Consider the following 24,734-nt stretch of genomic DNA (forward strand, 5'->3'; position numbering starts at 1 on the left):
TGGCAGGCGTACCGCAGTGATGCCCATCTTGAAGATGGAATATAGAGCAGGGGAAATCCGGGATGATGATGGTTACTTAATGATTGACATTTTGCATAGGTGCGTACAACAGGAGAGAGAATCATGGACAGCGACCGGTCTCGCAATGACGGTCTACATGGTTCACATGTATCAACTTACTACTGTACGCAGCTGTCATTGCCAGTCATGAGACCGATGAGGTGGACGGCTCAATCGGCTGGACGGGAGTGCCACCATCGCAGCTGGAGCTGAGGGCCCGGGCGATCTGAGCTGAGTCAGCAGTTTGCCCCAACCCAACTGGATCTTCCACCAAATCACCGACGGACGTCATACCGTAAGCTAAAATGGCATAGTAGTACATGCCTACATGGATTGGGCGTCAATGCATAAGGTGGGGATTACCTTAGCGACCGATGTTTACTAGCACACCTCTCACTCTGAGCTTTCCAGTTGATGTTTCTCAGAGAATCTTGAAGCCGCTTTCTCGGCAGAGCAAGAGGCTTCATTCCACGATCAACGCAGCTCTCATGAGACCACCCCCGCTTCGCGGTCATCACCTCCCCCAGCGTGACTCGAACATGCATACGGCTTCCACAGAATTCTGACTCTTCCGGAGTCATTCACGACCATGGATTCGCACTCACAGGACTTCCAGAGCCCTTCGTTCTTTTCGGACGATTCGCTGCTCGGCGCACCTCCGGCGAGAGGTGCCCTTACTCCAACGAAAACAGACCGAGGAAACAAGACCACGGCGCTCGACCAGATTCACAATGCGGCTTACCAGACCGATTCGTTGACACTGTTCAACGATTTTACCACTCCTCCGGCGTCACTCCCCGTTTCAGACAATCCGCTTGTCTCGGATGATCTACATGGGGGCTTCAGTGGGCTCTATAGCCGACTGAGGACATCAGTTGGGGGGATGCGAGATATTGTCAGTGGTGGAACAAAGTCTACGTCTCACAATGCGGGGGAGGGCTCTGCGGTCAAAAGTCCAACGTCAGAGCGTTCAATGTCCAAGTCAATATCGGATCTCACCATCGGCTCGGCCGAGAGCCAGTCCTCGTATCCGAATTCTTCCCAGGGCTCGAGAGTGCACTCTCCGCTGGTCCCTGCTTTCCATGCTGTAGCAGAACCTTCTCCGCACTCCAACATGATCAAAGGCGTCAAAAACCCCACGAAACCCTTGAGCATTTCCTCCAAATCCTCCGCGCCTCCTGGTCTTGGGTTGAAACCCAGCCTTGCTCCCTTACAAAAGTCCCCTGGCAGCGTTTTTGCGGTGGACCCTGCCATTACACAAATCAACGTGAACGCCGTGGGACAATCCCGTCATTCGCGCAGTAGCTCACTCAATGTGCCAGCTCGCAACTTCCACCATGCCGCGCCAGGCACCATTGGTGTTCAAGATCCGAACCAGGACCTAACTCTCAGCCAGGCTTCATCGGTCAACACCCAGAGTTCCACACAATCACCTGTGATGACAACTTCAACGAACGGAATAGGAGGTAACGAGAAGGAGGGATCTGGCTTGCTTGAAAGCAACGACGTGGTGTTCTCAACAAATCAAGTGATGGAAAGCAAACCCCGGAAATCCTCGACTGCCGACCAGTCCAAAGCTTCCAGTCGCTCTTCTGTGTCAACAACCACTGGGGTCTTCAAGACTTCGGATCACACTTCGGACACCAAATCGCAAATCCAGGGAAGTATGTCGCATGTGGACTTGACTGGTGAATGCGATGAATCCTCATCACTGGCACCACAGCAACGAAATAGCACCTCGAAAGTCCCTTCTCCAGACGAGGGCTCATCCGCCAATGGTCTTCTCCAAGACAGTACGAGATCGAACTCACGAGCTGAATCCGCCATCAACGCCCCGGCAACAGCTTCTCTCGATTCAGCGTCAGCTGCTTTCTCCGGGAAACCGTTGCCGCTGCCCGCTAAAACGCGATCACCACACCCAGTCTTGTCGCGAGTCTCTACCGGAGGAAGTAATAATACCGTCTGTTCCTTGCCACCACTCAATACAGCAGTGACTCGACCCCCAGTTAAGCAAGCCAGAGCCAAGCGTCAGCAGGCCACTGGCGATGGTGTCCTCTCCCAGTTGAGGAGTAGGTTACTGAGCCGAGATTTCTGGATGCGCGATGAAAATGCGAGGGACTGCTTTCACTGTGGAGAAACTTTTACTACCTTTCGCAGAAAACATCATTGTCGCACCTGTGGTCAGATATTCGACTCTAAATGCACCCTCCTGGTACCAGGAACGAAATTCGGTCAACCGGGGACTATACGTGTCTGCAAACCCTGCGAAGCAATGATAAATGCTCATGAAGATGATTCTTCTGAGTATTCCGATAGTGAACAAAGTCCGATCATCGTCACTCCTCGATTTTCTGACATTGGTTGGGGTGGCCTCGGCACTCGATCCACGGGTGATGATGACGATGCGTCGTCCGTAAAGTCTCAGACGATCGACCAAATGCTCAAGACACCGACGATGGCTATTCCCGCGACTCGCCGCGCTGGTGAGGGTCATAACAGCCGCTCAGCAGTACTTGAAATTAATTCCGACCGTCCCCTGACTCGACCAACCTCGTCTCGATCACTGCGCTCCTCACTTGGAGTTCGACCTCATTCAATAGGTCACAAACGACACCACTCTCGGCAGCAGTATATTCGAAGTTTCAAACCATCCCACGAGGAGCGCGCGCCCTTCCAAAGACGCCATCAAGAAGACCTTGGCATAGAATCTCGGCTCCCAGCCTTCCACAGAGACAACATCATTGATCCTGATCTTGCGCAATATTTGTCAGACGATGCGTCGAGTGGCGATGAACAGCCTAGCATAATATCAGCCGTGTCCGAAGGCAATCTTTCCAAAGGTGGAGGTGACCAAGACAAAGGCGTAGGTCTTGGTGGATTCATTGCAGCCATGAAGAAGGGTCGTTCTGCTTTTGGTGAAAAAAGTGCCCCCAGCGTGAACCATTCGGGCCGGGAGGCGGATGACGCGAGTATTACCAGCTCGAAAGCTGTCAATTTACCGCGTTCGTCACGTCGTCGAAACTTGAGCGTTGCCAGCAGCATTCACGCACGACATTCTCCGCGGACTTCGAAAGAAACAGTATTTCCTCCCGATACTGGATTTCCTGCAACTTCGCTGGTCTCTGGGCTCAAGCACCCAGGCTTCAAAATGACCCGAAGCTCGTCAATGAGAAGAGCGGGAACACCGCCCACTGAGCTCAACAAGGCCAGTCGTGAACATGTGAAGATGCTTTTGCGGCAGCTACTTCAGGACGCTTCATTACCGAGCATGAAGAGCTGGGAAAAGGCTCTCACGCCGATTTTACTCAAAGCCGCAGTGGAGGTTGATCCAGATGTTCAGCGGGGAGATGACATGGATATCCGACATTACATCAAATTAAAGAAAATCCCAGGAGGTAAGCCTGGAGATACATCTTACGTGTCAGGTCTCGTCTTCACCAAGAACTTGGCCTTGAAGAGTATGCCAAGACATATCACTCGTCCCAATATCTTGATCATCACTTTTCCCCTCGAATACGCGCGCCAGCAACAACAATTTATGAGTCTAGAGCCTGTCATCCGCCAGGAACGGGAATTCTTGGAGAATCTGGTCAGTCGAATAGCCGCGTTGCATCCTAACCTGTTGTTGGTCGGAACAAACGTGTCAGGTCTAGCGCTTGCTCTTCTTGAGCAAGCAGGGATCGCAACAGCCTACAATGTGAAACCATCTGTCCTCGAGGCAGTATCCCGATGCACCCAAACGAGAATTGTCACGTCCATGGACAAACTCTTAACAACTGAGCTTCGGAGTGATTGCAGCAGTTTTGATGTCAGAACGTATGTCCACAATGGTCGAAAGAAGACATACATGTATATCTCCGGTTGCCCCAAAGAGCTAGGTTGCACAATCGTTCTGCGAGGTGGCGATGCAGAAGTGCTGGGGAAGGTGAAGCAAATCACCGAATTTATGGTGTATGTCGTGTACAACCTTCGGCTCGAAACCTGCCTCATGCGAGACGAATTTGCAAAAATACCGGCGCAGACAACGACTCCGGAAACCGACGCAAATGGATCTGTCTGCACTGAACAGCCAAGTAGTGATCATGGCGGCATTTCATGCCAAGCTGACGGCCAAGAGTCTGATCTTGCTCAAGAGAAGCATTCTGAACGCCAAGAAAAGCAGCTACCTGTATTGACGGAGACTATTGATGTTCCAGACGACGTTCCGATGCCAACCTACCATAATGATTTGGTGCACGATCATCAGACCAAGATTCTCTCCGCCTCGCCGTTCGTGAAGTTCGAGCCTCCCTACCTCCTTATGCGAACAAGAGAAATGGAAAGGCGTTTGGAGTATCTCAAGCGCCTTCGTGATCAGGTCCACATACCTGAGCAAGACCCAGAAGTACAAAGCAAAGCCCAAAAATTCGTCCTCGTCACGCCCCAAATGGTGCAAGCGTCCCCTCACGATGCTTCACCTAAGGTCAAGGAGGTTCTTCGTGCAGCGCATGATGCTGAATATGATCGCGCCGTCTACCACTATCAGACACAAAAGAGGCAATGGGAAGCATATGTGACAGGCAATTCCAACCTGTTCGATCCGTATGCTCATCAGAACATCGTGGTGCTTTTCAGCCTAGTATGTACGTCAACTTCCGTACCTTGCTCAGGTCCCGATACTTTCGCACTTGAATTCTACAATGAGCATGGCGACGACACAACGTTTGAACCAGACTGTACAGTTGGGCAGTTTGTCGAGGATCTCTGTCACACGGCAAACGCAGTTTGCAATGTGAATGGGTGCGAAAAGCGAATGTTTGAACATCACCGCCAATATGTTCATGGGGATGCTCAGCTTAGCATTCTCGTGCAACCATATCCATCGAAACTTCGGGGTATGCAAGAAACCATCCTGATGTGGAGTGTTTGCAAAATTTGCGGCAATGAGACCCAAGTCATACCAATGTCTGAGCATACATGGAAATACTCGTTTGGGAAATACTTGGAGGTCTCTTTTTGGGGGCGAAATATGCACGCGCGCGCCGGAGTTTGTCCTCACGATCTCCAAAGAGATCATCTACGCTATTTTGGGTTCAAAGACATCGCCATCCGAGTCCAGTATGACCCGATTCATCTACTGGAGATTGTTGTCCCACGTCCCCGCGTCACCTGGAAAGTGGACAATGACTTGAAGCTGAGGAATCAAGTATACATGGACACCTCAGAACGGTTGAGCAAATTCGTGAGATCTGTGCAAATTCGCTTGAACGGGATCAATGTCCAAAGCGTCTTGCCTGAGCTAATGGAGGAATGCACAGCAAAAATTGAAAGTCTTCATCAGAAAGCGCAGGATGACAATTTTCTCCTGAAGGACTGCTTACAAGAGAAGTACATGAACTCTCGATATTGGGAGGTCATACCGCTCAATGAGGTTTTACGCGCGATTCAGGAGAAAGTTGTTGAGTGGGACATCATTTTCGCCGAATTTGAAAGGAGCTATTTTCCATCTGAGAAAGATATCAAAAGACTAGCAACATTACAGCTGAAAAAGATCTTCTTGGACAAGGATGCAACATCGATGACCACGGAAGATGGTACACAAACACCGGCCGAGACTGAAGACGATACCAACGCCGTTGATGAAAAAAAGCCGCGGATGATGAGGCGAATGACCCTGTCGCCAGAGAAGGCTCAGAACGTGCTCGTCTCCGTTGTTGAAGAGCATACAGGCAAAAAGCAACGGGGTAATCTACCTGACACCCACAATCTGAATTCGTTGCCCCGAGAAAGTGACGAATCCGTGCTCGAAGCCGACACTGCCGATCAAATGGCCTCATCGCCACGCGACAGGGCCGTCGTGCAAGAAGAATTCCAACACCTTGACTTGGCGGTATCACCCGGTCAGTCGGTGCGACCAATGGATGGCTCGATTCCTTCCGCCGAGCTCACTCGGCGTAAAGCAGACGACACGCCATCTCCTGCTGAAGGCAGCCTGCGCACCAACTCCAACAGTGACAATTCAACCGCCCCTCATCCAGAGTCTACGGCCAGCACGAGTGAACAAATGGATGAGCAACGCGTGTTTGATCCTTCGAGCACACCACCGAGTCGACCATCAGCCATCCCGAGGCTTGCTGAGGGGGTTTTCAGGCGGACTGGGAAAGCACGGTCGCCTCCTTTACTTCGAGCACATTCTCAGCCAGCCCATCTCCTGCGAGAGAAGTCTTTCGGCGCAAGACTGAGCCAGACCAATTCGAACGAGTCCAACGGCTCGCGTAGTGATTCTAATAAGTCATCAGATAAGAAGTTCACTGATCGACTGGCGCTTACAGTCCTCAAGAATGGACGTTTCGCACCCGGCCAGTCATTGATTCCTCGGTCAACTCCGAAGCGAGGAAGTACAAGAGTCTCTAATCTTGCCAAGCATTTCGAGCAATTGACCCGGGAGTTCGAGAAGGAGCGCCAGCGTGAAAGAACTCAGAGGGCAGCGCGTGGCTCTTACTCGCGTGTGTTTCCGCGTGCTTCTTCCAAGCCCATAGTTGAGGTTTATAGAAATGTGAAAGAAGCGGTCGAAGAACGCGAACCCCATGTCGATGTTGACTCCCAGCAGCAATCGGTCGCACCGCCAAGAACTTCCGACGAAGTGGGCCACCAAAGCAGTCAATCAGCAGGCGATCCTACTTCAGAGCTTCTTACTAGGTCTCCTGGTCAGGTGTCCTTCGCCGAGGCATCCGAAGCGAGGGGTATCCCAAACTCTGAGACCCAGCCCACATCTGATGGCGAGCATGATGACGGGCGAAGTGACGAAGAACATATCAGCAATGAAGATCTCCATCGCATGGATTCTCAGGAAGAATCCAAGACGATACACGATGACGAGTCAATGGATTTCAAGGAGCTTCCGAAACACGAAAGAACTACGCTGCTGAAAATGTTGACGAATTTCTGGTCAGAACGATCTGCCAGTGGATGGACAGCACTTGAATACCCCCTCAGCGCTGGCGACCATGTCTTTTCTGATTGTAACATCATCGTGCGCGAGGACGAACCGAGTTCACTTATTGCCTTTGCGTTGGACTCATCTGACTACAAGGACAAGCTCGCTAGCATTCAGGAGCGACACGATAAGCCGGACAGTCAACAATCGGAGCCACCAATGCACAAGGCGGACGCATATGAGGCGTATTTGGAGCATGCACTTCTGCGGCAGACAGGCACTCATCTCAAGTATCAGTTTCAAGAGGGCCAGGCAAAGATGCTTTGCAAAGTCTTCTATGCTGAACAGTTTGAGGCACTCCGCATAAAGTGTGGAGTTTCAGATCGTATTGTGGAGTCACTTTCTCGTTGCCTCAAGTGGGACTCGAAAGGAGGCAAAACGAAGTCGATCTTCCTGAAGACTTTGGATGATCGTTTCGTCTTGAAGTCGTTGGCGCCGGTTGAGACCCAAGCATTTTTGAAATTTGCCCCCGCATACTTCCAGATCATGTCTGAAGCACTGTTCCACGACCTCCCGTCCGCTATTGCCAAGATGTTTGGCTTCTATCAGATCATCATCAAGAATCCAGCAACTGGTGTTGAACAGAATTGCTTCTTACTTCTGATGGAGAATCTGTTCTACGATCGTGCGCCGAACCGCTTATTCGACTTGAAAGGATCCATGCGCAATCGCAAAGTGGAAAGCACTGGCGAGCAGGATGAGGTTCTGCTCGATGAAAACATGGTGGATTTCATTTACGAGACACCATTGTTCGCTCGTGAGCACTCCAAGAAGCTTCTCAGCCAAAGTGTCTGGAACGATACTCTATTCCTTGGCCGGCAAAATGTCATGGACTACTCATTGATGATCGCCATCGACGAAAAGCGCAGTGAGTTGGTAGTCGGCATCATTGATTGCATCCGGACGTACACCTGGGACAAGAAGCTCGAGTCTTGGATTAAAGATCGAGGGTTTGCCGGTGGTGGTCGCAATCGTCCCACGGTGACTAGTCCAAGGGAATACAAAAGTCGATTCAGGGAGGCTATGGCGAGATATGTCCTCCAGGCACCCAGGTAAATTCTGTCGTCGCTCTTCGAGGCTGGAAACAAAAGCTAACATGCCACTAGTTGCTGGCACCAATTCCAATCCAGTACTATGTACCGACATTCGCAAGCAGATAGCTCCTTCCACGGGCCACATGACCCCGATGCATCTGATGGACCTGAACCACGTGGTTCTCAGTGAATTATCGCTTTTTGACTTATATTTCTGTTGCATACATTGTGAGAGTACTTGTAACGAGTGACGAGCCCACGACCATGATCAGCTATTCCAGCGATGTGTTTTAGTATTCCATAAATCAAACAAGGTGTACCTGCCTTATCGTGACTTTGAACCACGTATAATCTTGTAGCGCGCCGTGAGAACGTCGCATCTCAGCAATGTCAACGTCTCGAAGCAAGATTGAGCTCGAGGAAACGAACGGATCCTCAATTCCGAGGATATTACAATCTACATCAACAGCCTCATAACACAAGAGTCCCGTACGAAGAGATCGGACCGTTCTCGGACATTCAGAATCAAAGGTCATGCGCTCGTGAATCCGGCAGCTCACTGGGGCCATTCCCATGTGCCTCTCGGCGAAAGTCGGGACCGTACGGATTGGAGCCGCGCTAAGTAACAGGGGTCTTGAATAGAAAATCCCGAAAGGTCTTTGACTCGATGAAATTTCCATTCTAAAAAAAATGTGTTGGCACATTGTGCAACTCGAATTTTCAGTTCCCGCATGGCCTGTTCCTTTGACAATGCGAATGCAGTGCGCCTGGTGTTCTGCACCGGCTTGAACTCAGACAAGCCCGGGTCCGTGTAAGGGGTGCGCAGGACATGGATACACAGAGATATGCCCGGGCCGGGGCACTTGCCTCGGCCTGCGGTTTGAGCGCCGCGCAAGCATTGATGAAGCGAAGCGTTCGCCCGTTTTTTTTTTTTACTCTCCCCTTTCCCAGACTTCGGGTCTGGCAATTCTCCGGTAATGCCTCAATGTATTCCTCTTCACCCATTGTCTTCTTCGTCGAGGGTCTTGAGGGAAGGGAAACCGTGATATGTCGCCCGAAATGTCGAGCTTGCAGTCGATTGAGTTTGAAGTCCACGACAAGCTGATCATGGTCGCGAGTTGTGATGAATACGAAAAATCATTCCCAATGGACAAACTGAGACAACTTCAATCGGTCATTAGTGGTCATGGAAAAGGAGCACCCTCTGCTGCTCCTCCTCACCAATTCATCTAGCCCGCACTTCATTTTCACGTACATCATGATGTGGTCTTTTGCAGCCCCATCTTGAGAACGAGCATTGACGACTCAATCTACATCGGATATGAACAAAGCACAGACAAGCTTGTGTATGAGACAATGGCAAGTGATTTTGTGGCCATTCAACGAGAAAAAGAGGAAATAGGTATGTGTATCCTTCCATCGCACCAGTACGAGAAACCCCAAAGCAAAAGACGAAAATAGAACAAGGCAAACTAAAGAGAAGACCGGGAATCTAGACTCGAGACCCCATCCCAGATATCGTCGTCAAAAACAATCTACTCCATAGACAAGCCGAGGTTCTCCTCAGCAGGAACCACACGAACAGTGTTGGTGTGGCCCATGCCGCCACGCCATCCCTGGACGCAGACGATGGGGTCGCCCTTGTTGATGATGCCGAGCTTGAGACCGTGGTTGATACCCCACTTGAGGCGGCGGTCGACGTCCTCCTGCCAGATCTTGACGTTGAAGTCGGGCTTGCTCTCGGGGAAGTAGAAGGGCCAGACACCACGGTACAGGTGGGAGTACTGTAGACAATATGCGTTAGCTGTGAGCGACTCGACTATTGGGACATTACAGCACTTACCCGGGAAGCAGTGGCATTGCGAGTGACCATGATGATGGGGCAGACGGGGCGGTACTTGGACAGAAGACGGGCAGTCTTGCCGCTGGTGGTCAGGACGACGATGGCGCCGGCGTTCAGCTCCAGACTGGCGCTGACAGCAGCCATGGCAATGGACTCGGAAGTCTCGGTGGGGCGAGGAGCCAAGTTGCGGAGCTCATCGAAGATCTGGAAGTGGGGGATGGTGACCTCGGCCAACAGGCAGGTCTCGTGCATCATCTTGACGGCCTCACAGGGGTAGTTACCCTTGGCGGTTTCACCAGACAGCATGACACAGTCAGCGCCGTCCAGGACAGCGTTGGCAACGTCGGAAACCTCAGCACGGGTGGGGCGAGGGTTGTAGGTCATGGACTCGAGCATCTGAGTGGCGCAAATGACAGGCTTGCCCTTGATGTTGCACTTGGCGATCATCATCTTCTGGGCGATGAAGACCTTGGGGGCGGGGATCTCAATACCAAGATCACCACGGGCAACCATGACACCGTCAGTGACCTCGAGAATCTCATCAAAGTTGTTGACACCCTGCTGGTTCTCGACCTTGGCAATGATCTGAATCTCCTTACCCTCCTCGCCGAGGACGTCACGGATGCTCTGGATGTCGCTGCCACGGCGGATGAAAGAAGCGAAGATCATGTCAACGTTGTTCTTGACACCGAACTTCAAGTCGCTGATGTCCTTCTCGGACAAAGCGGGCAGGTCGACGTCGGTGCCGGGCAAGTTGACACCCTTGCGAGAGGAGATGTTGCCGTTGTTCAAGCACTTGACGCGCAGGGTCTTGTCGTCCACAACTTCGAGGACCTCGAAAGACAGGATACCGTCATCGACATAGATGAGCTTGCCGGGGGAGATCACCTTGGTGATGTTTTTGTAGTCGACAAACCTGTGTTGTTCAAAGTCAGTCTTCGAGATTCAATACTGATCTTCCACGCTCGCCGGACGCTTTGTTTGCCCGTGGAAATTGGTTGGAATTTATACGCTTGGAAACGTACATGTTCTTGTCATCACTGGCAGTGGCATAAGCCTCATCGGTGGTGATGTTGAGCTCAGTGCCGGCAGCGATAGGGAAGTCCTTATCCTCGACGGTGTTACCAGTGCGGATCTCGGGGCCCTTGGTGTCAAGAGCAATGGCCAGGGGACGACCGGCCTGAACGCGAGCAGCCTCGCGGGCGTTGTCAATCACCGATTGGTGGTACTGGTCAATGTTAGATTGCACCATCTTTTCCGTCTGGCTGACAGCTGAATGGATGGAGCGCATACCTCATATGAACCGTGGGAGAAGTTCATGCGGACGACGTTCAGGCCAGCTACATTCAAGTCAGTCAAGGTGAGACGCTTGGCACTTGGAGAAGATAAGCTCTCTCTTACATGCGCGCAGGGCGTTGATCTTCTCAACGGAGTTGGTCTTGGGACCTGCACCACAATTGTTCGTTAGTAAAGACGGACGATTCCCAATACCGAGAGACCGCTAAAAGCTCCCGATAGAAGCTCAAGGCAGTAGTCTCAGAGGATACGAGAGTGCATCATACCAATGGTACCGATGATGGAAGTGCGGCGGAAGTTCTTGGCCGGGACCATCTCGGTGTTGAGCTTGGAGTGCCACTCCAGCTTCATGCGGTTGGACAGGTGGTCGAGGGAGGTGGTGGCGGCCATTTTTGATGTGCTGGACCAACTTAATGGGACAAACTGCAAGAGAGGTGAAGGATGGGGAGAAGGAAGAAGGAAGTGAGTGGGATTGAAGAGGATGGAAAACCGGGGATGGAGAAAAGCTAAGAGGGGAGGAGAGAAAAGAGGATGAGGGGCGGGAGGGAAAAATGTTGGCCGATGTTATCTCCGCCCACCGCGCGCCCACTTCTGACCGCAGGACGAGTTGGTTGAAGTACTGGACTAGCGCACTGGAGAGAATCCTCGACCTCCTTTTGGCATTGGCGCATAGGAACTACTGCATCATGGACGCATCGTTCCCTCGTAATTTCTGCTGACTTGACCTCACTCCAAACTAGTGTAGAATTTAAGTCCATTTGCTTTCTCTTTTGCCCAAAATCTCTGCCGTTAGCCCGATAGTTACAGGGGATCATCGATGTAGGTACATTGCGCAGTGTACAATCTACACTGCACCCGTCATCCTGCAGTGGCTTGTATTATTTTTGTAGATGAGGGCTAGACACGACGGCAGTGAATAAACTTGGAAGCCGCTTTTTGCTGCTCGAAGTATACTTGCAATGGCATGGCCCTTTTCGAGAGATTTCCGTGAAAGTCAATTGAAGCTGAGTCGATAGGAGGTAGATAACGACACATGTGTACCAGGACTCGAAATTGAAGTGAAAGGTCAGGCCGTTTCTCCCATTTGCCTCCCTACATCATATCTGAGTACGTTCACTACTACTACTACTACTACTACTACTACTACTACTACTACTACTACTACTACTACTACTACTACTACTACTACTACTACTACTACTACTACTACTACTACTACTACGACTACCTTATTTTCATACTATGAGAGCAGTAGTACTCTCATAGTAGAACTATGATAGTACTATGCTCAGTATGCTGCAAGCCCCTCCACTCGAGGTACCCGTGCTCCTCGCAAGCGACGCCAATCACCCAATCTCCAATGCCGTGGTCGGCTACAGGGGTCCCTCCAAAGTCCAAATAGTCTATAGTCCGTAGTCCATAGTCCAGAGACTCCATACATGCAACAAAGAATTTCGAAGCCTGGACAGATCGCAAAAGCAAGGCTCCCTGCAAGATGGGACCCCCCGTGCTGGGCTTCGCGCCGTACATTGGAGGCCCATTATCGAGTAACTGTGACAAATACGGACACCCAATCTGCCGCTGCTGGCCCTAGCAAACAGTTACCACCGTGGCACCGTGTGGCACCGATCCGGAGCGGAGGACTCGGCGAAAATGGACGTCGGTGGGCATTTCAGTTCAGCCTTATCGATAAAGCACGGCTGCTGCGGTGGAGGGCGGGAGCTGGGCGCATTGCTGCATTCGGTGCATTGCCGCATACCCCCGACTTGTTTCGTGGATGTCTAGTAGCATTCAACGGTTGACTGCGAACCCAATTGGAAGTTGACAATTACATGGTCTTGACTGGGAGATGCCCCGCTTGGAGGAGTCTGGTTGTGGCACAACATGAAAGTATATCAGGGTCGTACCAACTACCTAGCAATAATATCAGGCACACACTACTCCTCGTCTCCTACGGTGGCCCTGAGCTGAACGGTGGTGGGGCACTGGGTTGTTGGAGAATTTGGAACTTATCAAGGCAGACCGCCGGGCCCCTCGTGCTGAACTGCTGACTGCTGAATCAGCGGCAGCTCACTCCAGCCACTCCCCAGCCACACAAAGTGGCTGGTGACCTCATCAGCAGTCCAGGGCTGTCATGTGAAAGTGACCCCACGTGATAGGTTGCCCGGTCCTCTACCGTCGAGAGATCGTCCCATCTCCAATCGAATAATCATAGATCTATCGAATCTATGATCTTTGCTCTCATCACCTATTACAAAATGGTATGGGTCTCCTCTTTAACATGTCTGCTATCATCTACACAAGGCAATCTGGACAACAGAGCTGATGTTTCCGGTTCCTCCTTAGCTTGGACGACTCACCCACTACGCATTCGATGCGGTGCTCTGTAAGCTACCTACTCCGTCCGAGCTCCCAACAGCCTCATGGTCCCGAGCTAACAAACTCTCTCAGTCTCCGCCTTTCTGGCCGGCGTCAAACGCTCTACTGGTCTCACGTAAATCTCCCTCGTCCATGCCACTATCTAGCTGTTTGGCCGTCGTCTCCCTCCTGTCGCACTTCACTACAACCCTCTCGTGACCCTGCTCAGCTTCCCCGAGCTGTTGTTCCCTCACGCCCTAATGAAAACCCTGGCTAACTCGATGGTCTCTCGCGCACCTCCCATGTTCTGGGTCATGTGCGTGTAGATTGCTTTCTAGCCCCAGTCTCAAATCCGATCAGATCTCTGACAGCAAAGAAGTGAAGCGCTGGATCGATAACTACTTGGGGGTTGGCGAGTGGGTCATGGACTCCTCGGTGGCGGTGATGGGCTCTTCGGGCTGGTTCGAGCGCCGGCGCTGAACTATCTCGCTTCTTTTCAGTGTTTGGACGCTAGATGGCCGAAGGCCGTGGACAAATTCAGCCAAGTAGAATGGGCCGGCCTCGCATTGTCTTTTTGACCAGTCTGACGCGCGGGCGTGGGCGTCCGGTTCTGTCGTTACGATACCGATACATAACTCCCCTTCTCTGCCTCACCTCTCACCGTATGGCGTCTTCCGGGAAATTCTCACTCTATTTGGCGATACCGCTCTGTATCTATTCCATTGCATCACTCAGTTCCCATCTTCAATGACTCGAGTCTTGTCTTTTACGACATATCACAGCCTTTTCGTGCGGGTGTCTCGGTTGGCCTGAGATTTACGATTCTGTTCATGAATGGGGCACCACCGATGACGCGTAGACACCTTAAAAATGGAAATTTCGCTCCGACGAATCTGCCATGTGATTTGAACAGGAGAACAATGACATTTGACTCTAACGAGGTCATGCTCGACCCATGGGGAATAAGGTGGAAATCGGAACCAAAATCTATACCCAAACAAGCTAAGCCAACACCCTTCAAAATGCATCAGATCTTCAAAAGCGCGTCAATATCCACGCGACGAAGGTACGAAACATGGCCCATTTCTTGCCAAAAGTGAGCAATGTAGTTTGTCGAAATCAAGATAAGCTGCGACGCCGTGTACGAGGCTGGAAGTTATACTGCGTTAGAAGACCACCCCCGAATTTGCAGAAACAGATTCAGAGCACTCACCATTACGAAAATTGATCCCAGCAACCTGTCCAAAGCTTCGCACAATACGGGCTCCGGCAAATGGTTCTTCATCTGCGATTCGGATCAATCCCCGCGGTCCGATATCATTTGCGCAAAAGGTGAGTTCTCCGCGCGGCACGTTGGGATCGCCCGTCAACTTGACAGCTCTCAGGGTGTTTCGCATGGTAAACACGTCGCTGTCTGTGTCGGACCCAACATAGGGAAGAGCAGGCTGGAGTTCTTGGTAAATCAAGAGGAACTCGCACCCATGAGCGGAATAGTCGCCCACCCAGATGCCCTGATATGGCTTCTCCGCGGTGGGTGTGTACAGTTCCGGATTGATGGTGGCATAGGTAGAGATCGAGACGGAATCGGTTGGGATGAGTCGAAATTTCGCCCACCGCTTGACGCGGAACCCGGCGGTGGATGTTCGAGATAAGCAGCTCGGTAGCTTGGGGACTGTCGAATGCGTGGCACGGGAAAGATGCTCAGAAGCGGGGATGAGGTGTGAGGGCCAGAAACGGGACGGGTCGACTTGCGCCTCTGATTCTGTTGACTCTTTGGGGCAGAGCATGAGGGAGCTGATCACTCTTCGCTCCTCACCCACCATAGGCATTCGTCGATCTGGGTCCCATGTCTGACAGGCCGTGACAGCATCCGAAGGTCTCTCGTCCTTGAGAAAAAGCACAGGTGCATCCAACCATAAGCTAACTGCAGGATCAAATGATAGAATCATCACATCCGGTCTGCCGGTCCAAAGGTGGAACCCAGGCCTAGGACGTTCTGCAACAAGACGATACGCCTCTATGACACCCCGTCGGTGGTCGTATCTTGCCAAAATCAGACCGCCAACTGCGTCGGTATCCGAGATCCAAATCTTGTTCTGAGGAATAAACCAATATGGCTGATGCGCAAGGTAGAGCCGACGAAACGAAGGAAACGGACCAGGGTCACTGATGGCAGCAGGAAGATGTGAGTTCACGAGACAGGACCAGTGGCCATCATCGGAGCCATGCTCAGCAAGTACGCGGCACGTTGCCGATACGTTTGCAAGATCTCGTGCGGAAAGATATGACAAGATCTGGTGGATCAGCTCGGGGGAAGCCGATCGATGATGTACGCTTTTTGAAAGACATGGTTCACGCGATTTTCCGTGGAGATTTCGTCGGTGGCTCGGAGCTCCTGTGGGCCGTGATCGTCGACTGGCTGCTGCATAAAACACGTTAATCAGTCTGCAGAAGAGCTTCTTGGATCTCCACCCAAGAGGTCACATGCGGATATTGTTAGAGACTTGCCTCTTCAAAAAGACCTAGGTCGGCCATTTTGTCGATGTGGTCTACTTGTAGGGGAATCGGACTGTCGCAGTGTCGGTAGGTAAATGGTCAGAACATGACATCACTCGGAGTCAAGAGGGTACTCCAAGCACATGGCAAGCTCGCGCGTGTCAGGGATATGGGCCGGGGGAGGGAGCTGTAGCTAGAGATAAGGTGAGCTCTCACACCAAAACAGCAAACGTGCACGAATGATCCAGGTACCACCAAGGTTTTTAAGCCCCAAAGATGCGATATCGCAGGCCAAGGGGGCTAAAATGAACTAGTGGGGAGGCATTCGTTGTCGATAAGATAGCATCTGTGAGGGGAAGCGTCGGCCAGTATCTGCAGAGGAGTGATCAGCACATAATCAAGATTCTTCAACACTCTACCTACAAAGTCTACCTACACCGTCCCTTGACTGTGAGAAAGGGCCATTCGCTAGAAACTTAAGTGGTAACCCCAGGACCTAATATGCTCATATGAGTGTCGCCAGCTATTAGACATTCATAGACTATGATCCACTAATTCCGTTGTGAATGGAACCCGTCAGCGCCGCGGATATTGGCAAGACATTGTATCGTGATTGGGTGGAACAAGTACAAGGCATGGAAGCCAACAATCTCCTAGATCGCGACCCCTCCACTGATTAACTTGAAACAACTGGAGGGGTTGATCAAGTAAAGAAAGACATTGATCGTCTGCTTGATATTGCCGCCGGCATTCAAGCAGAACACGGCCCATCAATTGCCGATTTGAGCCCCAATTTACTGCGTTTGATTTGGAACAGAGTTTACTCCGCAGTCCGCAACCAATGGTGTGGAGTGTCATGTGATGTCTAAAACTGGTAAGTTGTTGACATGGCTGAATCGGGAAGCCCAAGTGTGTTGCAGGACGCGTGACGAAGACGCGTGGGATTCGTCTTCAACAACTGTAGGCCCCACTTTTGGTTTGTTTATGCTGTGATATGTATACTGAACCTAGTCCCTACAGGATCTCGCATTCATGAGTCGCATTTATTAAAGCAGGGGTTGCCCGAGGTTCCTCGATGAATGCATTTAATTTCCTCACTACATTCGTTTCCCAAGTTGGCTACCTTCAGGGTTATGTCTCAATTGTTGCAGCCGACGCCTATCATTCCATTACTATCAACAAGCTCTCACCCCGAGGAGTTTCAAGTCCTCATCTGGTTAATACCACACAATAACATCTAAGGACCCAGCGAGACCATCGGTATACCCCCCGATTGCTGTTTCAGCCATTATTGAACATCCATTTACATCTCCACTGGCATGGAGACCCGACAGTCTGCGCGTAAGCGCAGAAATAGTGCAACTCCCAACGCACCAACTTTTTCTCCGATCTCGCATCGAACAAGGAATGGCAAGCGAGCAAACAACACATGCAACGCCCCAGAAACTACCACTGCAAGCACTCCGAAGAAGGCTAGAAAGCGGGTCCGATTCTCCGATCCTGGCCCCCGACTTCTCGAACCATCTCCCGGTTCGACGGGTCTTACACCGGCAATGAAGCGCAGTTTCTGTTTAGACTCAGACAGAGGTCCACCAAAGTCTCGTGAGTCGACGCCCACCCGTCATCGGGCTCAGCGCCGCAGATCAGCACCATTACCGCAAAGACGATCATCATTTGATCTGGTTACGCCTTGGGATGAAGCAATCTCGGAAAGACGAATTCAATTCACTCCCCTGCGTCAAATTTTAGACGTGCGAACGCAAAGAAGGATCAAACGATTTGGACTGAGCGATGAGATCAATAGCATTCAGCGCGAAAAGCGTCAGTCAGCCGTACATGAGAAGACACTTGAGGCTCTAAGACAGGAACGCGATGCTTTGCAAAGTGAGCTGGAGTATCTGAAGCAAAGAGTTTCGCCCGCATCGATTTCCAATGTTTGTGCAGCGGACATCCCCGGTGATGAAAATAATACCGTGGCACGGAGCCGCAGCGCTCACTCACCAGAGCTTTCTTCACTGAGCGACGACGAAGATATGCTGTCGCTTCACGACAACGCATTCATAGAGTCGACCTCGCCGGATCCTCGAGATATGCGTAGATGTCGTATACAGTCGCCTTTGGCTACACCAGCTTCCGACGATGGCGTACTCGAGACGTCCTCATGTGCAAGGACACTACGATTCCATGCGGACACGGAATCTCGAACTCTTGATATGGATCTGCAGCTGGCCAGGGATGAAAGAAGGGATCTTTTCAATGCCTGTCGTCAACATCTGTCTGCCTTTGATGACCCGAAATTCAGTGATAGTCTCAGAGGATCGTCACCTTCACCGGACTTTGTTGATAACTTGACAAAGGCTTTGACAGACCTGCTTTCACGTGCGTCTGATGCAACGCGGTCGTTGGAAGGCATTACTCAAACATGTTGCGCCCTTGGATTTGCGGGTTTGTCCTCGGAAGATATCATCGGGGACATGCAGTCGCATTTCCGGGCTGCACGCCTTGAACTGGAGCGAATCATTCCAGGCGAAACGGCCAATATAGGGCTAGGCGATGGGAAGGCTACTCTTGGTGCGCTGGTGCAAAGAGTTCGCACTCTTGCTTCCGATTTGGATTCCGAGCGCGCTTACTATTATGGATCCTTGGGACGCGAGAAAGCCCTACGAGGACAGTTTGATAACCTCCTCCACCGCTACGAAGCAGCGGCATCTAAGATCAAAAATCTAGAGGATACAATTGCGTCGTCGGCAGGCGACATGTTGCACACAAGAATGCGCCTGCAGGAACTGGAAAGTGAAGACCAGGAAAAGAGCCTGGGGATTGACAGATTAAACACCGCACTCGATAAATACCACGAAGATGTCAAAGGATTGGAAGAGATGGTTAGCAACCTGGAGACTGCGAACGCGAACACGAAGCGGAAATATAAGAAGATGATCGCAGATCTGGAAGCGCAAGTCAAGCATGAGAGGGAGCAGCGAGCCGCGGTCGAATCAGCAGCTTCGGACAATGCGCTGCGCATACGCCAGCTCGAGGAAACAATTGAGCAAAATCAGAGACGCGCGCAGGATCTCGCAATTCAGATGCAGGCTCTTGAGAATGACCATCACTCGGCTATTGAAGCGCTTGAACAGAGAACATTGAGCGGTATACAAACCCACGAAAAAGAGACTGGAGTCCTCAATGTTCAGATTTCCGACCTCACCACGTCATTGGATGAAGCGCGATCGGAAGCTCGACGCTTGCAGCAAGTCAATACTGAGCTTGAGGAACAACTCCAATTAGAAACTGAAGCTCGTGACGACCTCCTTGACAAGTGGGCGATCGAGCAAGCTCGGTCCTTTGCCTTCATGAAAGAAACGGTGAACTCGGAGCGCCGGCGGGGCAAAGTGCGTGCGGCTAACTGGGGGCTCAGATCTGATGATCTAATGTCTGATGCGCCATCTGTAATGGACAGTGAGCCCATCACCCCTGTCAGCTTGACTCGATTTGTGGATGTGGAATTGGGTCGAGGCAAGGACCGCCGTCGCATGGACAGTGACCTTGGCATTTACCCTGAAGATGACATACTTGAGAGGGAGCAATTGGAAGATTGCTAACTAAATAAACGCCGTTGCTGTTGATATCACCCTTTCCTGGCTTGTCACATGTATAGTCTTTAAATGGCGACTGCCTTCTCACAAAGAGCTATTGAAACTTAGTCTGCGAAAAAGTGTACGCTGGATTTGGAGTACTAATTCAGTGGAATGGATCTCGACTCTTTGACTGCCAGCACAGACTCCCCTCTCGGAGGCGGCTGGCCTCCTACACGCTACTGCCGTTTCATTTGGTGGCCCGGAAGCTCTTTTCACTGTTGATTGGAACGACAGCACCATCGCTGCTGTTGCGCCTGTACATCCCGCTGCGAGCACTGTGTCAGTGACGGTCACCGGCCCGGGCGGTACCAGTGGTGGCCAGAACTATGTATACACCCTGTGGCCGTCTATAATCTCTGACAGAGCGGCGATGAGACGGCTGGATTCCTGCCATCACTGTCTTGCTTTATTCTTCAAATTGCCAACCTTTCATAGGCGAGCTTAGCGGGGGTAGCACAAGCATTCAACACGCTGCGCCGTGGTCTTGATTTTAGCGACAGTTTAAACGGGGGTGTCGAGCGAGCGAAATTGAAGTCGAAAAAATCTCAATGTCTCTTAGCCCTATGGCAAGAGCCTGTTATAACAGTCCTTTAGCCCTCGCTGCACATGGCTTGCAGAATTCCAAGCAGAGGAGCGAGGAGACCGGACATGCCGCTGTCCGTGCGGCCGTCAATAGCACCTCTCTTTCTTCGTAATGAGGTGTTGAGTTTCACTTTGAAAATTTTGAAGCCTACGTCAGCCTGCTTGAAATTTCGTTCCATCTCGATATTTCGGTGGGCAAAATATGAGCTTGTTGACCACCGCGAGGTCCAGGCCGAGAGTGTACCTCGCACGTGCATCGAAGACGCGGGACGAGCCTTTTCACCATAATCGACGTTGATCAGCTACATAAAGTGAGCAATCTTCCCTGATGTCTATTCCATCAGAAGGCTTCGCAAGACCTTTTAGATTGAGTATATGAGAATTTATTGCTCTTATAATTGTCAAGTCACCCCAGTAGTCATATTGCTACTGCTGTCACTAACTGCTGTTCACCCAGGCTGTTGACATGCTTCGCGCTCCACTGCATGTGATAAGCCCACTATGTTATGATGTCATCGGGCTCACCCAGTGAATGTTGGTAGCCTCTAGTTCGCCTAGTAGAAGATTATCAATGTTGGACAAGCAGGCTACTGATCGCTGTTCCTTAATCACTTTCACGTCCCTCAAGACAGCCTTCTATGTCTGGTAGAGAACGGTAGAGAGAGAGATAGAGATCAGGCAGTACAAGAGTGGCTAAAGATCCGCTGTGCCTGGGCCCGGATAGTCGTACAGTGAACGGGCCATGGTTCTTCGACTGGAAGAGGCTTTTGTCACATGATAGAAGCACGACGTCAATCTCAAGAAACCTTGATTCATACATAAACACACCGCGTCTCCATCTTTCTTGTGGAAGTCGGCTTGCTTTTGAAATAACCCGAGCGCAATAATGTCTCATTCAAATGCGTCACCCAAGTATCGTCTCGCAGTGTCTGCGGGACTGGACTATGATCACGCAAAGCACCAATCTGTTCAGGTCAACGGCGAAACTCTGCGGCTAGAAGATGATCGCGCAAGCTTCGATTTGAACGTTCGTATTCAGGACTACACTGGTGAGCAATGATCCACTGGACCGCTAAGAAGGCAAGAGATATTCATATAACCCCGTGGATCAGGATACCCCGATTCTTCACCTAAAACAAGTCCTTACTTTGAGCATCCTCTGCACAAGAACGACCAGTACTCAATCTGCTTCACTTTCACTCCGAAACAGGACATAAATGGCAATGACCTGGTTTTTGGTAATGACTTTGACAAGCCGCTTCGTCACCGTCTGCCACCGGGTTTCAACGCAGCTCTTCGCGTTGTCAAATGGACCATCGACTCATCGCTAGATGGAGACGCATACGCCGACAAGCCATATCTTTACAGCCCCGCATTGGCGTCATGGAACCAATTTCGCATCGGAGAGAAGGGCCAGGCGCAGAGCTCGCTCATGGAGAAAGACCTTGTGGTAGAAGAAGGTGCCGATGGGCAGGGTCTGGAGGAACGCTCCAAGCTCGATATTCCGAGCACTGCAGCGGAGCGCCAGAAATTCTTCCAGAAGGAGAAGAATCGCGAGTCATTTGTGTTTGAAATTGGTCGGACGTACATGGCGGATTTTGGCAACCAGTATCTGTCATTCAGTGGTGAGTGAGCTTACGGTCGGAGTTGGTATCGCGCGTGCGGAGCAAATATTGACTCTTCAAATCTCCTTAGAAACTGCCATTCGGCTACCTGGTATACATATTCCTGTGTCGGGAATGGTCGACGAGGATAATCATGAGCTACGATATGTCCTCAAGGATAATAAGACTGGGGAGGTGTACTTGGTCGTCTCGTACAACCTGATCAAACAGGATTCTGAGAATGCGGCGCAAGAGGAATCAAAGTAGAGTTGAACAAAGCCTGTCGCCAGACACTGCGATTCGCAGATACTAGCATTTTGACACGAAGCGATGACATGATGAATCCGGCGATGCAACTGCTCTAGAAAGCTTGTTTTCCTAACTTGTCTCCAATCTTTGTAGTCCATACGCATACATGATACACATTCTATTTACAAAATCACTTTTCTTACAGTCTCTTGAGGACATCGTCCAGGACCTGTTGAGTGGTAGCCTTGCCACCCATATCAGGGGAGAGGAACTTAGCCTCGTCGAGGTTGGCATCGACAGCGGTGTAGATCTTGGCAGCCGCATCAGGCTCGTTCAGGAACTCCAGCATCAGAGCAACGGAGCGCAAAGTAGCGATGGGGTTCGCAATACCCTGGCCCTCGATATCAGGAGCGGAGCCGTGGCAGGGCTCACCGATAGCGAAACCATCACCCACGTTAGCGCTAGGGACGAGACCCAAGCTGCCGACCAGAGCAGCAGCACCGTCGGAGAGGATGTCACCATACAAGTTGGGGGCCACAATAACATCATAATACTCGGGCTGGCGGAAGAGCTTGTAGACCATGGAATCGACAATCTGCTCCTCGACCTGGACAGAGGAGAACCTTGGGGCGGCAAGAGCTTGGCGCGCGGTCTCCCGGAAAAGACCATCGGTCTGGGACAGCACATTGGATTTGTGCGTGATGGTCACCATGGGCTGACTATGCGAGGAGGTGCCCGGGGCAGCTTCCCGAATACCTTGGCGGCGCAGAGCAATTTCACCAGCAATCGTGGAGATGCGGTGAGAGGCACGCTCGGATATGCGCTTGATGGCCTCGGCGACTTTGCCATTGGGACCCTCCACGGTGCGTTCTTCCTTGACGTACAAATCTTCGGTGTTCTCACGAACGATGACCAAGTCGATGGGCTTGCCATTGCTGCTGCCGGCGGTGGTCTTGACAGGGCGGACATTGGCGTACAGGTCAAGCTTCTTGCGAAGGGCGACAATGGGGGAAGAATAGCCAGCGACCTTGGTGCTAGGGGAGCTGTCACACACCCAAATGAGATTAGTTTCGATGTCATCACATAGGAAATCACAGAACCACGTGGCTCATACCTGACAGCTCCGAAAAGAGCACCGTCACACTCCTTCTTCAGGGTGTCCACGGTCTTATCAGGTAACGCGGAGCCTGTCTTCTGGAAGGTCTCGAAGCCAGCATCGAGATCGACAAAGCTGAACTTGAGGTTCAGAGAGGCAGGCAGAGCTTCCAGAATGCGACGGCCGGCCTATGAAAGTCAATTGGTACTTGCCCATCAGGTCGCTTGTGGTGGAAGGAAATCTAGACTGTCATCGCACGTACCGGGATGACCTCCCGCCCGATGCCATCTCCGGGGATTAAGCCTAATGGGTTACATGAGCATCTGATTCTGATTTGTGCCCTTTGAAGCAGTCATGACATGAGAGTAAAGGCCACTGATACACATTGCTTCATCATACGTACCAATGCGAAGTGTCCGAGCAGCAGCAGCAGCCATTGTGATCTGTTTGAGGGTTGCTTCCTGACTCACAAATACCCGCCGTCATCGGAGCTCTCCATTTTGTATGCGGAGGTGGGAAGATTGTTGATCCGACTTCGTCCGGGGTCCGGAGAAAAGCACAAGCACGCGATTGATCGCGGCTACGGTGGACGGTAGTCTAAGGACACCCAATTACCTGCCGGGCAGCGGTTGAAGTCGTCTTAGGGGCGTTATTTGTGCCATTCCATTCTTTCAGTGTGGAGGGATCTCGAACATCTTTGTGGACACCCGGCAAGTTGCATTCTTGTAGCTATAGGCTACACCAGTAAAGACGTTAGTATATGCGCGCCTTTGATCAGCGGCGTGGAGCATTTGGTCCCTTGATGGACCAGCATGCAATCAAAGGTAGTAAGCTACAGTATATGGTTTTTTTTTTTTTAGTAGTAGTCTAGCTTGCTGGGCCCCGTCAAAGACATCAGCGAACTTTGAGTGATTTCAGTGAGAGTCGCCAAAGGAAGACTTCCCTAATGCCCTTGGCTTTTGGAGACAAGAGCTCACGCGTGATGGCCTGGGTCAATCGAGAATAAACCTGCTGTCGAGGTGTTGCGTCCAATTCCTTCCAATCTCACCGAGACTCAAGCAGGCGTAATGCGGCTTCCTAAGCCATCTGCTTAACTACCTCTAACAGACTAACACGTGACTGATTGAACTGCCGGACTTGAGCAGATGGTCCTCCGCAAAAGAATCTCCATTGAGCGATTCAGATTTGACAGATGCGACAAACGAGGTGGAGACCTGAACCATGGTTTCACGCACGGTCGGGGAGCAGTTTGAAGAATTCCAGACGGTGCGCAGATCGCTTGGAAGATGTAACATCTACGGGTGCCTAATAATTTGTCATGAGTAATAGGCTCAATCGTATCAACATTTGAATGTGTATCTTTTACCTGCACGATCAACTAGTTACATGTACAGTAATTGCATGAACTGATCTGGGGCCGGTATGCTAATTTACAACAGGCGTAGGCGACGTGTCCATCGATTGTCATGCACGGCACGTACCTACAGGAACAAATCGTAACTATA

At 51.2% G+C, this 24,734-nt stretch overlaps 8 protein-coding genes across 8 annotated transcripts; 5 read left to right on the top strand and 3 right to left on the bottom strand.

Annotated features, from left to right (window-relative positions):
- Positions 1-649: 649 nt before the first annotated feature.
- N7539_001547 (1-phosphatidylinositol-3-phosphate 5-kinase FAB1) lies at positions 650-8,260 on the top strand (the record flags this gene model as incomplete). The annotated part of the gene is made up of 2 exons (XM_056931150.1): positions 650-8,088; positions 8,143-8,260. The coding sequence occupies 2 exons, from the start codon at positions 650-652 to the stop codon at positions 8,258-8,260; spliced, it is 7,557 nt and encodes a 2,518-aa protein (XP_056793181.1).
- A 1,345-nt stretch (positions 8,261-9,605) lies between these two features.
- N7539_001548 (pyruvate kinase CDC19) lies at positions 9,606-11,599 on the bottom strand (the record flags this gene model as incomplete). The annotated part of the gene is made up of 6 exons (XM_056931151.1): positions 9,606-9,854; positions 9,914-10,829; positions 10,939-11,141; positions 11,207-11,253; positions 11,315-11,359; positions 11,476-11,599. 6 exons carry the CDS (start codon positions 11,597-11,599, stop codon positions 9,606-9,608), a joined length of 1,584 nt encoding a protein of 527 aa, XP_056793182.1.
- Positions 11,600-13,467: 1,868 nt separating this feature from the next.
- On the top strand, positions 13,468-13,707 carry N7539_001549 (uncharacterized protein; the record flags this gene model as incomplete). Its single annotated transcript, XM_056931152.1, has 3 exons — positions 13,468-13,470; positions 13,556-13,595; positions 13,661-13,707. 3 exons carry the CDS (start codon positions 13,468-13,470, stop codon positions 13,705-13,707), a joined length of 90 nt encoding a protein of 29 aa, XP_056793183.1.
- A 120-nt stretch (positions 13,708-13,827) lies between these two features.
- N7539_001550 (DUF1748 domain-containing protein) lies at positions 13,828-14,047 on the top strand (the record flags this gene model as incomplete). The annotated part of the gene is made up of 2 exons (XM_056931153.1): positions 13,828-13,883; positions 13,906-14,047. The coding sequence occupies 2 exons, from the start codon at positions 13,828-13,830 to the stop codon at positions 14,045-14,047; spliced, it is 198 nt and encodes a 65-aa protein (XP_056793184.1).
- A 547-nt stretch (positions 14,048-14,594) lies between these two features.
- On the bottom strand, positions 14,595-16,102 carry N7539_001551 (F-box protein; the record flags this gene model as incomplete). Its single annotated transcript, XM_056931154.1, has 3 exons — positions 14,595-14,716; positions 14,781-15,989; positions 16,072-16,102. The coding sequence occupies 3 exons, from the start codon at positions 16,100-16,102 to the stop codon at positions 14,595-14,597; spliced, it is 1,362 nt and encodes a 453-aa protein (XP_056793185.1).
- A 1,280-nt stretch (positions 16,103-17,382) lies between these two features.
- N7539_001552 (uncharacterized protein) lies at positions 17,383-19,662 on the top strand (the record flags this gene model as incomplete). The annotated part of the gene is made up of 1 exon (XM_056931155.1): positions 17,383-19,662. One exon carries the CDS (start codon positions 17,383-17,385, stop codon positions 19,660-19,662), a length of 2,280 nt encoding a protein of 759 aa, XP_056793186.1.
- A 1,504-nt stretch (positions 19,663-21,166) lies between these two features.
- N7539_001553 (DUF1769 domain-containing protein) lies at positions 21,167-22,151 on the top strand (the record flags this gene model as incomplete). Its single annotated transcript, XM_056931156.1, has 3 exons — positions 21,167-21,329; positions 21,393-21,905; positions 21,976-22,151. 3 exons carry the CDS (start codon positions 21,167-21,169, stop codon positions 22,149-22,151), a joined length of 852 nt encoding a protein of 283 aa, XP_056793187.1.
- A 181-nt stretch (positions 22,152-22,332) lies between these two features.
- Positions 22,333-23,666, bottom strand: lysB (homoisocitrate dehydrogenase lysB; the record flags this gene model as incomplete). Its single annotated transcript, XM_056931157.1, has 4 exons — positions 22,333-23,176; positions 23,248-23,417; positions 23,492-23,532; positions 23,633-23,666. 4 exons carry the CDS (start codon positions 23,664-23,666, stop codon positions 22,333-22,335), a joined length of 1,089 nt encoding a protein of 362 aa, XP_056793188.1.
- Between the last annotated feature and the right edge of the window lie 1,068 nt (positions 23,667-24,734).

Source organism: Penicillium diatomitis (assembly GCF_028827545.1).
Source record: "Penicillium diatomitis strain IBT 30728 chromosome Unknown utg000002l_segment0_segment0, whole genome shotgun sequence".
Taxonomy (NCBI): Eukaryota; Fungi; Ascomycota; class Eurotiomycetes; order Eurotiales; family Aspergillaceae; genus Penicillium; species Penicillium diatomitis.